The following is a 13,223-nucleotide window of genomic DNA, read 5'->3' as shown; positions in this document are numbered from 1 at the left end:
TTCAAGCTTAAATCAACTGGTCTACTACGTCCGGTGGTAGCTTATTGTATAATTTATGTGTTGCTTAGAGAATATATAAGCTTTAGATCTCTAATATGATTACGTTTCCCTTTGGTAGTGGCCCAAACATGTTTCCAGAGTTATAATTTTCTTTCTATTATGTCACGTTGTCTGAAACTAAAACCAAAGTATATTATATTTTGTTTTGTTTTGTTAACAACGTACGTACGTATATGTATTTTAAAAATTGGACTGAAATCAGCCAAAATCCTTTCTGACATTTATTTTTAAAAGTGATGATATTAGTTTATCCAAACAAAATTAAAACACATTTAGCACACTCAATAGCTGTTGAGATCAAACCTAATATTTTTAGCTATTTTATGTTTAAACTTAAAAAAAAACATTTACTATAAAAGTCTTTTAAATAATACAAACGTTTAATGTCAAAAAGTATCAAATTTCAAAAATATATCTTTTCGGAACAGTAAATACCTAATAAGACACTAGCATAATTCAGTCATTCAATCAAAGTTTTTTAACTAAACTAAAGCAACTCGTTTTGGAACGTAACAAAAAAACTAATAGATTTCAGATATTTAGTGAAGGAAATTTTATAGAAATAATCCGAGATCATATTCGGTCTTAATAACATCAAGGGAGCAAATGTCCATCTCTAGAATTATTAAGAATAAGAATATAGAATTATAGATACGAAAAATCCAATTCCGTAAAATTACTATTTGTTTTCAAGTTATTTCAAGTCTTATATTTTCTTCTTCTTATACATGGAAACATTGATCAAGTTTACATTACTGTCTCGAGTCAAACACACATGAGCATGATACATCTATGCGACTTTGACATGTGAAACACGAGACCGTTGTTGTTGTTTTTTATTTCTTAATAACGTATGTATCTCTTTTTTTTAACATATGTATCAAAAGCCATACTTTAGTAATTTACTAAGATGCCAGTTTCGACGACCCAGTTTTAAACAATCAAATATATACAATATAGCCACTTCTATCCCATTACGCCTACTAGCGCATCGAAAATAATGGACACCTTTGACCTTTCTGTCTCATTATTTCTTTGAGTAAATATTTGTATATAGTTATATCTCGGATCTTTAATCTACGATATTGATGAAATATTCAATAAATTCTTCTTCCTCTTTTTTTTTTTTTGTCTTCTGGTTTTATATATGTTACGATTTGGCTTAAACCTGTACAACCACATCCTCTAGAGTCTAGACCCATTTAAAATTCTGCTGCAGTAAACACTTTTCATACTAAATGTTCATAATTATGTAATTATAAATCATCTGAATATATATTATATCATTTGTTGTAGAAAAGGAGCCTAAGTGTGGGCTTAAAATGAAGGTCCGTTGGAGAGAGCAGGGGATATACATGCACAAGAAGCAAGAGAAAGAGCGTCAGACAGCAGGAAACAGTGAGCTGAGAAGTTAGACTGAGGGGAGAAGACCGTTCGAGACTCGAATGCTGATCTTACTTCTGTGTATAGCAAGAGAATCATCAGGTCCGCAGCATTGTTCTCTTGCAATCAAGCGAGGGAGAGTATCTAATGATCGTCTCTTTCTTTCTTCCTGTAATTAAGACTCTTATTTTTTTTTGTTGTCTCAAGGGAACCAAAATTCACAAAATCATATTCGTTCATAATAGAATGAATATATACACGCTATTTCAGAGTCACTATCAACTACATGCAGTCTCTCCCTTGAGTTTGAATTAATTCCTTATTCTATCTTACCTTGGTTAATGTCAGAAAAGCAATAACTAATCAGTCTCTCCCCAAGTAAGATTTGAAGCTACAACCAGTCAGTCAAGAGACGAGAGTACCAACAATACTTGAAAGCGTCATCTCCAATTGCCACACTCAAATTTAAAACAAGTCTCCCAGATTTAGGTTTTTTTTTTTGGAAAAATATCTCTATATCACCAATCAATTAAAATACCAAAAAATGAAGAAGCAACTACGATTGATAGTTACTTCTAGAGAAGATCCGGCAGCTGGGGTAAAAGCTACTTCTAGGAAGACAAATCAACGCTTGTTGCCAGCGACTCATAAATCGTGGGATCACGAGTGCACTGTGGAAGATTCGACGGTGGAGGTTGCATGCTTGTTTCCGGAGTTGGTCCATTTTGAACTATGAAAACCATTATTATTCCGTAAGGTAAATGTGCATCCATGTGACAATGAAACATCCATGCACCTGCAAAAGTATAACGTCAAATTAAGCCATCCATTTATATATAAACAGTTGGTATATATGAAAATCTATATATTATTTTTGGTAAAAGCAAAAATATTTCTTACCAGGATTATTGGCTTTAAATCTTAAGACAACCCATCCACCTGGTGGTACACCAACGGTATTGTGCATTTGCGGGTTAACTAGATTTAGCTTATCTGCATCACGGATGGGATCATAGTTACCAAATCCATAACCCAACACATAGAAATTGAAGCCGTGAAGGTGCATGGGGTGACTCTCTGGGGTGATTATCCCTGTGTTCTGCACAACAATCTCTACTGTAGAATTATATTTAAGTGTCTTCACGCTAGTCTTTCTCTCCGGAAACATCATTTTGTATTCAGAATTTGTACGGACGCCAAAATTTGCGTAGTCGAATTTCATTGGAGGTTGGTCGGGGAAGTCATCGGTGTATACTCCACTGATATTATAGAAATAGGCTTCTTGGAGTGAAATCGTTCCGGGGATCACAAAAGTACGGTTGTTGAGAGAACCAGCGTACCGCTGACCAAACGGACCAATACACTTGGTTCCCGGAGGGCATGGCTTTAAGCCAAGCCCCATGGTTACGAACATCTTCTCGTCCACATGGTCAGGCACTGGCGTCCAGTATGGTCCACCCACGAGGCTAGTGATGTTTGAGGAGAATCTATGAGCGGTGGATATTGCATTCATCCCTGAAGGCATCAACGAGTTTGATGGGGATGCTGTCGACTTGGCATCCTCGTAGATGATTAGGCCTCTAATAGGAGTGCTAGGGGGTACCGGTACTAACGAGTTAGCACTAGTGTAAGGGCTTATCTCCATGTAGTACATTCCGTTGGGCTGGTCAGCCGTGAGAAGTGCGTCGACGGTTTGTCCTGGCGTCAAAATCATCACATCGCTAACGTAAGGTGTCGTGTAGACAGCATCAACAGAGACGACTGTCACGTTGTGACTGGCTATTTTGAAGAAGAGGTGAGTGTTGAGCGCCGCGTTTATAATCCTTAGCAAGTATGTTTTCCCTTGTACTACCTTGAGCTTAAACATTCCTACCGACGCCGATAAAAAAGAAACCCATCAATTTTTCTGCAAGCGGTTCTTTTATCTTTTGATTTACGTAAAGAATGAGTATTACTGTTCTTAGAGCAAGGATATGAATCTCCAGCGAGCCCATTAATGAGGTACGCATCGGAAATCGGAGCTGGCCGTGAATTAAGAAGTTCAATATCTGTGTCCCACCATTGTTCTTGCATAATATTTTTTCCAAACAAATTAATTAATAGTTTGAAAAACAGGATAATATGTTGTAATGAATATTTAATCCTTCTAACGTAAATATTTGTTGACTACAAAGATTTTGTTTCTTATAAAATATTGGGTTGGCGTAAAAGGATAAGTATTATATGCTCTTGTATTTAATCCGGACCAACGCTAGTCGTGTTCATACTTGATAACATTTACCCAAAAAAGTACTAACTTGAAAAAAAAATACAATACGAGTATATGTTTTCTATTATTTATATTTATTAATCGTAAAAAGATAAATTAGTTCATTGACCATAGCCCTCAACTAATTTTCTGACAGTGGCTCAACATTGATTATATTTATCCCATTATATCAGTTCGAGGAAAAATAAAATAAAATATGTTTATAACATTTAAATAAATAAAATTCATCCTCAAAATATAACTCTTTTTACATTTATGATCAAAACACAGTCCGGTTTTGCTTCTTTATCTTAGTAGTTGGTTCTAGAAAGAAAGAAAAAATGCTTACCAAAAACAAGAGGAACTTCTTTGTAGGGTTTAGGAAACGGATAAGGTCGGCCCGATCGGGGACGGATGATTAGAGCCCCGTGAAGTGTGGCACGTAGATTAACGACGTGAGCATGCCATAACAAAGTACCTTCCTGTCCGGTGATATCGAACCGATACGTGAAGTTATTACGTGGTTGAATCGGACATTGAGATATCATATTCGCACCGTCCATCCATGAGCTCTTCAACTGAAACACTCCATGCCTAAGTATATGCGTGCGCCCATAAACAGATAATTCTTATAGATCGTACAGTAAAATAAAATAAGAACTCATTGTTTGGTGATATAATATAGATCGAGATCAATAAGTTACCAGTGGATGGTTATATTGTAAGTAGAGTTGTTGATAACATGAACCACGAGAGTGTCGCCTTCTCTAACGTTTATCGTTGGACCGGGAAGACTTCCGTTAACAGTCGGTATCATTTGCTCCTTGCACAACGGTTTCACCACCACGTTTTTAACCTATTGTCAGACGCCGTTAATATTGTCCCGTCATATTTTAAAGAGTTGCACGTAAAGCTGTCTCTTTATCTTTACTATATTTAGAAAGTTAAAAAAAAACCCAAAAGTCTATACGGAAATATTAAATATAATACTAAAAGCTGGGGTTAGTTAGACTAGATCCACCAAATACGGTAATATTTTTTTCAAAATGGAGGAAACGACAACGAAATGCGTGCCACCGCGTTTCCGGTTCTAGAAAAGAGGCTAGAATATAGAATGATATATATGTTCAATAAAATAACTGACAATATATTTTCAAATAGAAGAGAGTGGCATATAAGTAAATACCTGGAAAACATGCTCAACGATAGCTGCCGTAGCAATGGAGGAGAAGAAGAAGAAGAGGAAGAGGAGAGGGACAAAGAAAGCTTGGATTGGGAGAGGCATTGTTGATGTAAGGATATAAAAACGTCTCCGTTACCAAAAGGAATGACCAGCTGTGAGACATTCGTATGCGTATTTATAGAAAGGACTATATGTTTTTTTAACATTATAGAAAGGACCATTTGACTTATTAATTCGCCAAAACTGCCGATCTCAAAACTTTATTGGACACCTTTTTTCATACAATAGCTGTCTAAAAGCTGCTCCTCTTTTGGTCTCTTATTTATATTTTATGTGTTGTCTAGGGAATTGTTAAGCTCGAGATCTATGATAAGATTAGAGCAATCTTATTGACTCTTAGTTTCCTCTAAAGTTCTACCAATCAAGTGAAACAATGAGTATGATTGGTAATTTTAGAGTAAAACAGAGTAAAAATTAAAGGTGGAAAATTGAGTAAAACTAAAATGGTGGAAACCAATAAAGTAAAAAGAAAAAAGAACAAACTGTATTACTCTAGCAAAACAGAAAGTAAAGTTGGGTGTGTATTTCTCTTTATTTGAATAGTGAGTAGAGTAAAAAGGAAAGAAATGATTTCTACCTGATTGGGGACTTATTAGTGAAACACAGAGTAAACACAACCAATATTTTCTCATGTTTACTCCACTTATTATTCAAAAAAAATATACACACTCATATTTACTATAAGTTTTGTCAGATATACATTTACCCCCATTACCTTTTATATTTCTTTTTCAATCAATTTATTTTCACCACTTTTTCACCTAAATATTTTACTCCATGTTCTTCCAAAAAACAAATCCCTGCTGGCCGTATATATATTTGTATAAGAACCTTCTCAACTAAAGGGCATATATAATAAGCATATGAACATGATACACATACAACTATACACATACGACTTTGCGATGTGAAACACGAGATCTTTGTTTTCTTATTAAAATATGAATACGATAAAGTTACTCAAATCCAAAGGCCAAATTTCAAAAATCCAGTTGTAAACATTAATTTATAAATATGCCCACTTCTACCCCATTACGCTTACTAGAGAGCATCATAAAAAGCCCTACTTGTCTCATAATTTTCGTACATATATTTAGAAAATATTGTTCATACGGTTGTCTCAGATCTTTAATCTCCGGTGTTCCATTTGTTTCATATTAAATGATATTTTAATTTTTTTTTTGTTACATAAAAAATTTCTACAATTCTAATACAATTTATATTCATTCTTAACTCAATATTAATTATAAAAACATTGATCTTATAAATAAATATATTTATCTAAAATACTATTGGTTAAAAAGATGATATTAATAAAAACATAAATGCATTTTAATCAGTTTGAAAAATGTCTAAGTGACACTCTTCGTGAAACAGAAAAAATATTATGAAATTCTTTTTTTTGTCTTTTGAATTTATGTATGTTAAGATTTGGATGTACAAGCACATCCTCTAGAGTGTAGATCAATTCTAAATCGGCTGCAGTAAACACTTTTCATATTAAATATATATGAAATCATATATGTGACTTAAAGTCGTGCCTGGCTACAAACCCATCAAACATGCTTTCTAGGGTTGGTATAGTTAAATATATTTTAGAGGCCAATTTAAAATATAGGCTGATTCAGTTAGTTTTGGGCTAAGGATTTGATTCAGTTAGTTTTGGGCTAAGGATTTGTTTCATTTGTTGACAGGTTCGATTCGTCCTCCATACCAATTTTACCAAATGTTATACAAAAAAGTCAAAAAAATTGCTTTTAAATCCAAAAAAGTCAGGCACAGCCGCCTGTGTGTGGGATTATATGTGTTGTAGTCTTGAAAAAAAAAACCGTGTGGGCTTAAAATGATTTAGTTAATTGAGACCAAAAGCATCAGTTAGTAATTTAGTGTTGTGAAACTTACTGTTGTGAAAGTATTGAGTTTTGTTGTCATTTTCTCCTGTCTATATTTCTGGCCATGTTTCCTTTCCTTTGATAAAAGATTATCCAAAATATAGTGGACAAGTAACAACCAGAAGATTTTAGGCTGACACTATTGGGCCAACGACAAAGTTTATGTTAACTATTGCCCATCCAGGCCTGTCTTTTGTTTCTTTTCTTCTTTCCAATTTGAATTCTATAATGTCAAAGATTCAGTCCTGCGTGGTTTGTCTTTTTAATGATGTGTATCTCCTGCCGTTAGGATGATTCTTAAAATCATTAGATAAATAGATTAGTTTATCTAATTATATAATACATTTTTTATTAAACTAACTATAAATTCATTATTAATCTTCTTTATTATTTTTTTTAAATAAAAATTATAAAATTATCTAATATGGCTAAAATATATATGATAATTAATAATTTTGAATAATAAAGATTTGATAAAAAATAGTATATCTTCTATTATATTTTCTAATTTTGAACTATTAAAATAAATTAAACAACAACATTAACCATATAATAAAAATAGATTTTTCTATATATGTTATATTTTGAATTTAAAAAACGACTATAAATTACTAAAACTGTTAAAAATCTCAAATTCAAATTTTGTGATCCATGGTTTAAATTTTTTATTATAAAAAAAATACAAATGATTAAAAAATCATATAAGTAAAAAGTCTAATTTAATTAATTAATAAAATTAAAGATATATATATATATATCATTTTAAATTAAACTATATACTATATAAAATACACAAATATTTAAATTTTGAAATTTACTTTGAATAATTTTTTTGATAAAGGCTTTGAACAAACATTGAAAACTTATTTTTTTAAATATAAATTATGAAAACTATTAATCCCACAATAAAATGTTTTGTTATCAGTAATTTAAAATTTTTGCTATAAAAGATACAAATTATCAAAAAACTATATGAGTAGAAAACATCATTTAATAGACATTAATATTAAAATACACTCCCTTTGGATTTAAATATAAGATGTTTAAAGTTTTACACGTATTAAGAAACAATAAATACATTATTTTAATTGTTACTTTTTGATTATATCAATAAAGTTTCACCATTCATAATTTTATTTTTTAATTTATGTTTAAATTTAAAAATAAATGCATTAATGATATCTCAAGACATCATACATTTGTATATAAGATAAAAATATAGGACATCTTACATTCGTATCCGGAGGGAGTACTATGTATGTTAATATTATTTAAATTTAATTATATATCCTACCAAAAAAATTATTGTTTGGATTAATAAAATTAATTTATATATTCACACCAATTTAATTATATATATAATAGTTACTGAATTTTAATTATTCAATATATATTTATTATTTCATAATATATAAAAACATATAATACTTAAAATATATATATATATATATTATCTATTTGTGCGAGTCTTAATCGAGTATTAAAATTTAAGAGATCCAGATATTCCTAAACTAATATCCATGATAGTGCTGTTCGCGAACATTCTTAATATTGTAATCGGTCCTAATGTATAGTTAGGAAAGCATGATTGATGACCAAATACCACGGGCAAGCAGCAGATATCTTTTGATAATAACCCGTTTACATTTTCTCCCCATTACTAATTTTGTTGCCACCCACAGTATTGGCAAGAAGGTGGCTATGTTTTTTCCTTTTTCTTTTGAAACTAAAGCACTTAGGCATGGTTCTGCCTTGAGGCTTATAAGAGTTTGTGAAAAAAAACATGTATATTCAGAGATTGTGAATAAAAAAAATATAACCATACAGATTTGTATGCTATCTTTTATATTTTTAATCTAACTCAATTATGATTTTCTTATATTTGTATTCCAATTGTTTGATATGATTGCACTCGTGCAAAAAGCTAAAACAGGAATCAAATTCCACACAAAGCAAAAGAAAAAAAAAAGAAAAAAAAAGAAAAAAAAACAAACAGAGGATGTTTAATCTTGTTCCTCATTGTTGTGAAGGCAAGTTGAAGTGAAAGAACCATGAGATTACAAATGCAGAGACCATACATGTTAAAAGGAAGTTAAGAAACCTATTCCCTCTCCAGAATCTCCGGTCATCGGAATCAATTGTGGCCACCACCGTAGATGAATTTCCAGCCTCCACGTCACTCACATTGGTTTCAATCGTTGTTGTTTGATCAATATCGTTGCCAGCTTTAGAGAAGTTTAAAGCTATCGAACGACAAATCTCGCAAGTCCTGAAACATAAACTTGTTAAGTCCAACATTGGTTTTTATTGAGTGAGATCACTAGTTAATTGGTTGCTTACTTGTCACCCTTGATCTTGAACCAAGTCTCGGCACATTGCTTATGAACATAACCCAAATCATCTTTACAAGAACATCCAAGAACCATTGGGTCTCCACATTCACGGCGGCTACTCTCTAAACCCAAATGGCAAATCCGGCAATCTTTCTCCTCCGGAGATGATCGAGAAGTTTCCGATTCTGATTCTGAGAGGTCCTCCAGATCAGGAAACTCAAACTCGCCGCAAAAGCTCCTTACAGCTGAGTGAAAATCGTAGTCATAGTCGCAGGAAGAGCTGTCTTCTCCGAACTCGCTGACGTCACTTTGACGGTAATGACGCTGATCACCGGAACCATTCTCTAAATCAAGGTGAGAGATTTCGAAAGATGACATTTATTTTTATTTGAGAGAGAGAAGACAAGACTTTGCTATATTATCATTACAAGACTTCTGTCACAAGTAAACATGAACTCTTGGATCAAGAGATTATAAAAAGCAAATAAAACTAAGGGAAAAAAAAAGACATGAAGAGTCAGAAGATCTGAGGGACTATGTTTTTGTTCTGTCTGTGGACCAAAGTGATGCAAAACATTATTCACAAGACAGCTTTATTTTTATTTATTTAATTTGTTTTGTACAAAGAAAAATAAAACATTATAACAGGCTTTAAGCTGATAATACTCGATTGTTAACTAATCCGCACGCTAAGTATCATCGTGTTGTTTATGATTTGAGGGCATGTGTTTCGTATTATTAAGCTTATGAAATCTTTTTTTTTCTAAACGTTGATTTAAGTCATCGGAGAAGCGAAAGCCAACATGTTTGACGGTGGAGATTACAAATTACTCGCATGGGAGGCACGTGATAAACTAACGAAGTATCGTGATCGTAGTGCGGCTGAGCTTTGGGACCACCGCCTTTGGGTCGGTCTGTCTCATCATCCTTCTCTTTCACGCCACCACTCACTTCTCTCATGCTTCTGTTTTTTTCTCTTTTATTATTAAGGTTAGACCAAATATTGTTTTGACCGCAAAATAACAACTCTGTAAATGGAAAGTATAAACCGGCGACAGAAAATAACTGAACCAAAGTAAATGAAATTTTTAAAACCAAAACTGAATTCAGCTGAAACCAATATGCAATACAAATAGTTTTATTCAATTATCTGATAATAAAACTACCAAAAAGAAAAAAAAAACTGATAGAAACATAAAACATAAAGGAACATATGGAAGGGACAAAATTAAGCAAAAAAAAGAACAGATGGAAGGGTGCGAACATACTAGTACTAATGCACCATATTTCATCAAAACTTCATAGTTAAATGTGTTTGGACGAAAATAATACTAAAATGAATGACCTTCCCAAAAATCTTCTTGTTACATCCTCTTAAGAAGTGTTTTAATTTTTAAAAGAACAAATTGAAGAGAAAAAGATTAGAATAACACTAAACCAAGTTTTTGTTCCCAAAGTAGCACTCAAGGCTCAAAGTCACAAAAATAGGTTTCATTAAAGAGGTAAATATACACTTATACCCCTTTGGGTTAATTAATCAAAACCTTAGGGTTTAGAGTTAAGGGGTGGAGTTTTGGAATTAGGGTTTAAAATTTTATAAAAAATAAATACTAAATTAAAAAATAAAAATTTTAAAAACAGTTTCAAAAAGTATTTTTAAATTATAAAAAGAAAATTTGAAAAAAAAATAAAAAAAAATAAAAAAATTTATAAAAATTTCGAATCTGAAAACATATAATCTGAAACTATAAAAAAAAATTTCTTTTTTTTCATTTTTTTATTTATTTTTATTTATTTTTGTTTGTTTATTTAATTTTAAACCAAGGGTATTAGAGATATTTTACCTTTTAATGAATGTTATTTTTGTGACTTTCTCCTTCTAGTGCTATTTTTGAGACATAAACTTCAAAAGGTGCTATTATTGACAATTGCCCCAAATTGAATGCATACGGTAAAATGGATTATCATTTTCCCAATAAGCCGGTTGTCACAGATGGTTGTTTGTTACTGGACTTGACTATAATCTGTAAGAAACTGGTTAGGAATATATATTCTTTATTTGATAAGAGTTATGGCCAATTAATAGTATAATTGTCTCTTTCTAGGCCCACGAATAAAGTTACTGAACTTAGTTAGGCCCATATTTTAAGAGAAGCCACGAGCAATTTGGTATGGGTAATAATATAATCAGTGGATTGGCCACTAATTAACACATTTATTAGAGATAAATGAGATTCCATCTATTTGTTTGCCAACACAACTCCACCTTTGCTATCTCAAACCCCACATTTTCTATTTCTCTTTGGTTTGTGGACAGTAAAATATCATTTCATCTCCACTATCTTAAGATCTTTAAATCAGCATTAATTTCTTTTGTCTAGTTTTTTCTAAAGACTCAGCCACTTGGTAATCCTACATCGTTACCGATCAATTTTGATTATTGGAAGGATTATTAAAAGAAAGAAAGAAGAAGTGGGCCTAAATGTCACAATCTAGAACATGGGGGAGAGAAGTAAGAAGTAACAAGTACAGAGATAGCATTAATTGAATTTCACTTACTCAGCAACTACTGAGAGTGAAAGAGAGCGAACCAAAAGTTCACCCTCTCCCCCAGAAGAAGATGACTTTAAATTCTATTTAATTTCTTCACCAAAATCTACACGCTACACTCTTGAAAACTGTGATTCATTCACGAATCCTAGAAATTCCATTCATTGGAAGCTGAAGAAAGAAGAAGAAAAAAGAGCTCCTTTCTAGATTCCATTTTCAATTTTTCAGCTATGGCGGTTTTCAAAACCCTAGCTTTCCTGTTCGTTTTCAGCTTCGAAACTATGGCGACTGCTTCAGATGCAAATTCCTCGTTTTCCTTTGATGGGTTTGTGAAATCTCCGAGCTTTCACAAGAATATTGCTCTGTTTGGAGATTCTAAGCTCGTCAGTGGTGGTTCGTCGATTCAGCTGACTGGCTCAGTGAGTCGGAGCCAAGGGCGAGTCATTTACATGAAACCCATCAAACTCTCCCAAGCTACTACTAAAGGGAGAAGCTTTCCAGGTTCATTCTCGACTAGTTTCTCGTTCACCATGCCCTCCAAAGAGTTTGGTAGTGTCCTGGCTTTTGTAATGGTTCCAAGTGGTTTGGATCTTAGGCTGTTTGGTAGAAAGGATAACGCTTCCTCAGGTCTAGGTTTCTTAATGCATAAAGAGATTGTTGCTGTCGAGTTTGGTATCTCCAAGAGAGGAAACCGTGTTGGGGTCTTAGTTGGTAGACCTGAAGCTGCTAAAATTAGAAACTTATCATCTTTTGATGGCCATTTCAACGGAGAGAAGAGATTGAATTGTTGGATTGATTACGAGGCGAGCTCAAAGAGAGTAGAGGTTCGTTTGAGTGGTTCTACTGCCTTAAAGCCTGTAGATCCGTTCGTGTCTTACTCAGTAGACTTGGCTAAGATATGGGAAGACAAGAAGTTCATGGTGGGTTTGACCTCTTCAAATGGAAACTCTTCCAAGCCACATTATCTCCACTCATGGAGTTTCAAGCTGAGACATCCCTCGGTGAGGATTCACTCGCAGCCGCTTGATCCAAACGCAGTTTCCAAGACTGTTAAGGAGGAGGTGGAGGTGAAGACGGTGGAAGTAAAAGGGAAGAAGAGCAAGTGTATTTGGAGAATGCTTGGTGCGTTGGTTCTGGGTGCGGTTTGTGGAAGTCTAGGAGCGATGTTAGCGTTATACCTTTGGACAATATGCGGTAATAGGCAGTCAATGGCAGTGGTTCCTGAGGAACGTGCTGATGACAAATCAGATATTGTCGTGATAAAAGCTGCAGCTGTTGTTGATGAACAAGGCAAGAAGTAGTTTCGTGTTTTCTTTTAATAGAATTTTGCAAGTCTTTGTGTGTTGTATTGTAAATTCTTGTGTCCTTCTCTTTGTTTGTTAGTGGCAAGTTTGGTGAGATAAGTTTTCACATGTAGAATCATTTACAATATGTATTAATTAAGATCTTGAATTATTGAACAAATTCAATGCAGTTTGTCCTTTTTCTTTCAGTTGTGAACAAGAGGAGACGTT

At 33.1% G+C, this 13,223-nt stretch overlaps 3 protein-coding genes across 3 annotated transcripts; 1 reads left to right on the top strand and 2 right to left on the bottom strand.

Annotated features, from left to right (window-relative positions):
* Positions 1–922: 922 nt before the first annotated feature.
* On the bottom strand, positions 923–7,362 carry LOC103855436 (laccase-8). Its single transcript, XM_033286469.1, has 6 exons — positions 4,878–7,362; positions 4,396–4,547; positions 4,041–4,285; positions 3,399–3,509; positions 2,344–3,312; positions 923–2,239 (listed from the first exon to the last, which is right to left on the bottom strand). Exons 1-6 carry the CDS (start codon positions 4,974–4,976, stop codon positions 2,055–2,057), a joined length of 1,761 nt encoding a protein of 586 aa, XP_033142360.1. The 5' UTR covers positions 4,977–7,362; the 3' UTR covers positions 923–2,054.
* Positions 7,363–8,631: 1,269 nt separating this feature from the next.
* On the bottom strand, positions 8,632–10,183 carry LOC103855435. The gene is made up of 2 exons (XM_009132422.3): positions 9,167–10,183; positions 8,632–9,095 (listed from the first exon to the last, which is right to left on the bottom strand). The coding sequence occupies exons 1-2, from the start codon at positions 9,535–9,537 to the stop codon at positions 8,843–8,845; spliced, it is 624 nt and encodes a 207-aa protein (XP_009130670.1). The 5' UTR covers positions 9,538–10,183; the 3' UTR covers positions 8,632–8,842.
* A 1,500-nt stretch (positions 10,184–11,683) lies between these two features.
* LOC103855433 (L-type lectin-domain containing receptor kinase VIII.2) lies at positions 11,684–13,199 on the top strand. The gene has a single exon (XM_009132420.3). The coding sequence runs from the start codon at positions 11,940–11,942 to the stop codon at positions 13,008–13,010; it is 1,071 nt and encodes a 356-aa protein (XP_009130668.1). The 5' UTR covers positions 11,684–11,939; the 3' UTR covers positions 13,011–13,199.
* Positions 13,200–13,223: the final 24 nt, after the last annotated feature.

This window comes from Brassica rapa, chromosome A03, assembly GCF_000309985.2.
Source record: "Brassica rapa cultivar Chiifu-401-42 chromosome A03, CAAS_Brap_v3.01, whole genome shotgun sequence".
NCBI lineage: Eukaryota > Viridiplantae > Streptophyta > Magnoliopsida > Brassicales > Brassicaceae > Brassica > Brassica rapa.
The sequence above is the reverse complement of the archived record's forward strand: the minus strand, read 5'-3'. Positions and strand labels throughout refer to the sequence as shown.

Excerpts from the sequence above, each read along its gene's own strand:
- LOC103855436 (XM_033286469.1), bottom strand. The coding sequence starts at position 4,976 with ATGCCTCTCCCAATCCAAGCTTTCTTTGTCCCTCTCCTCTTCCTCTTC. Across the intron at positions 3,510-4,040 it reads AGAAGTTCCTCTTGTTTTTG|AACAATGGTGGGACACAGAT; the intron begins GTAAGCATTTTT and ends ATATTATGCAAG. Across the intron at positions 2,240-2,343 it reads ATTTAAAGCCAATAATCCTG|GTGCATGGATGTTTCATTGT; the intron begins GTAAGAAATATT and ends ATACTTTTGCAG.
- LOC103855435 (XM_009132422.3), bottom strand. The coding sequence starts at position 9,537 with ATGTCATCTTTCGAAATCTCTCACCTTGATTTAGAGAATGGTTCCGGT. Across the intron at positions 9,096-9,166 it reads TTCAAGATCAAGGGTGACAA|GACTTGCGAGATTTGTCGTT; the intron begins GTAAGCAACCAA and ends TTTATGTTTCAG.
- LOC103855433 (XM_009132420.3), top strand. The coding sequence starts at position 11,940 with ATGGCGGTTTTCAAAACCCTAGCTTTCCTGTTCGTTTTCAGCTTCGAA.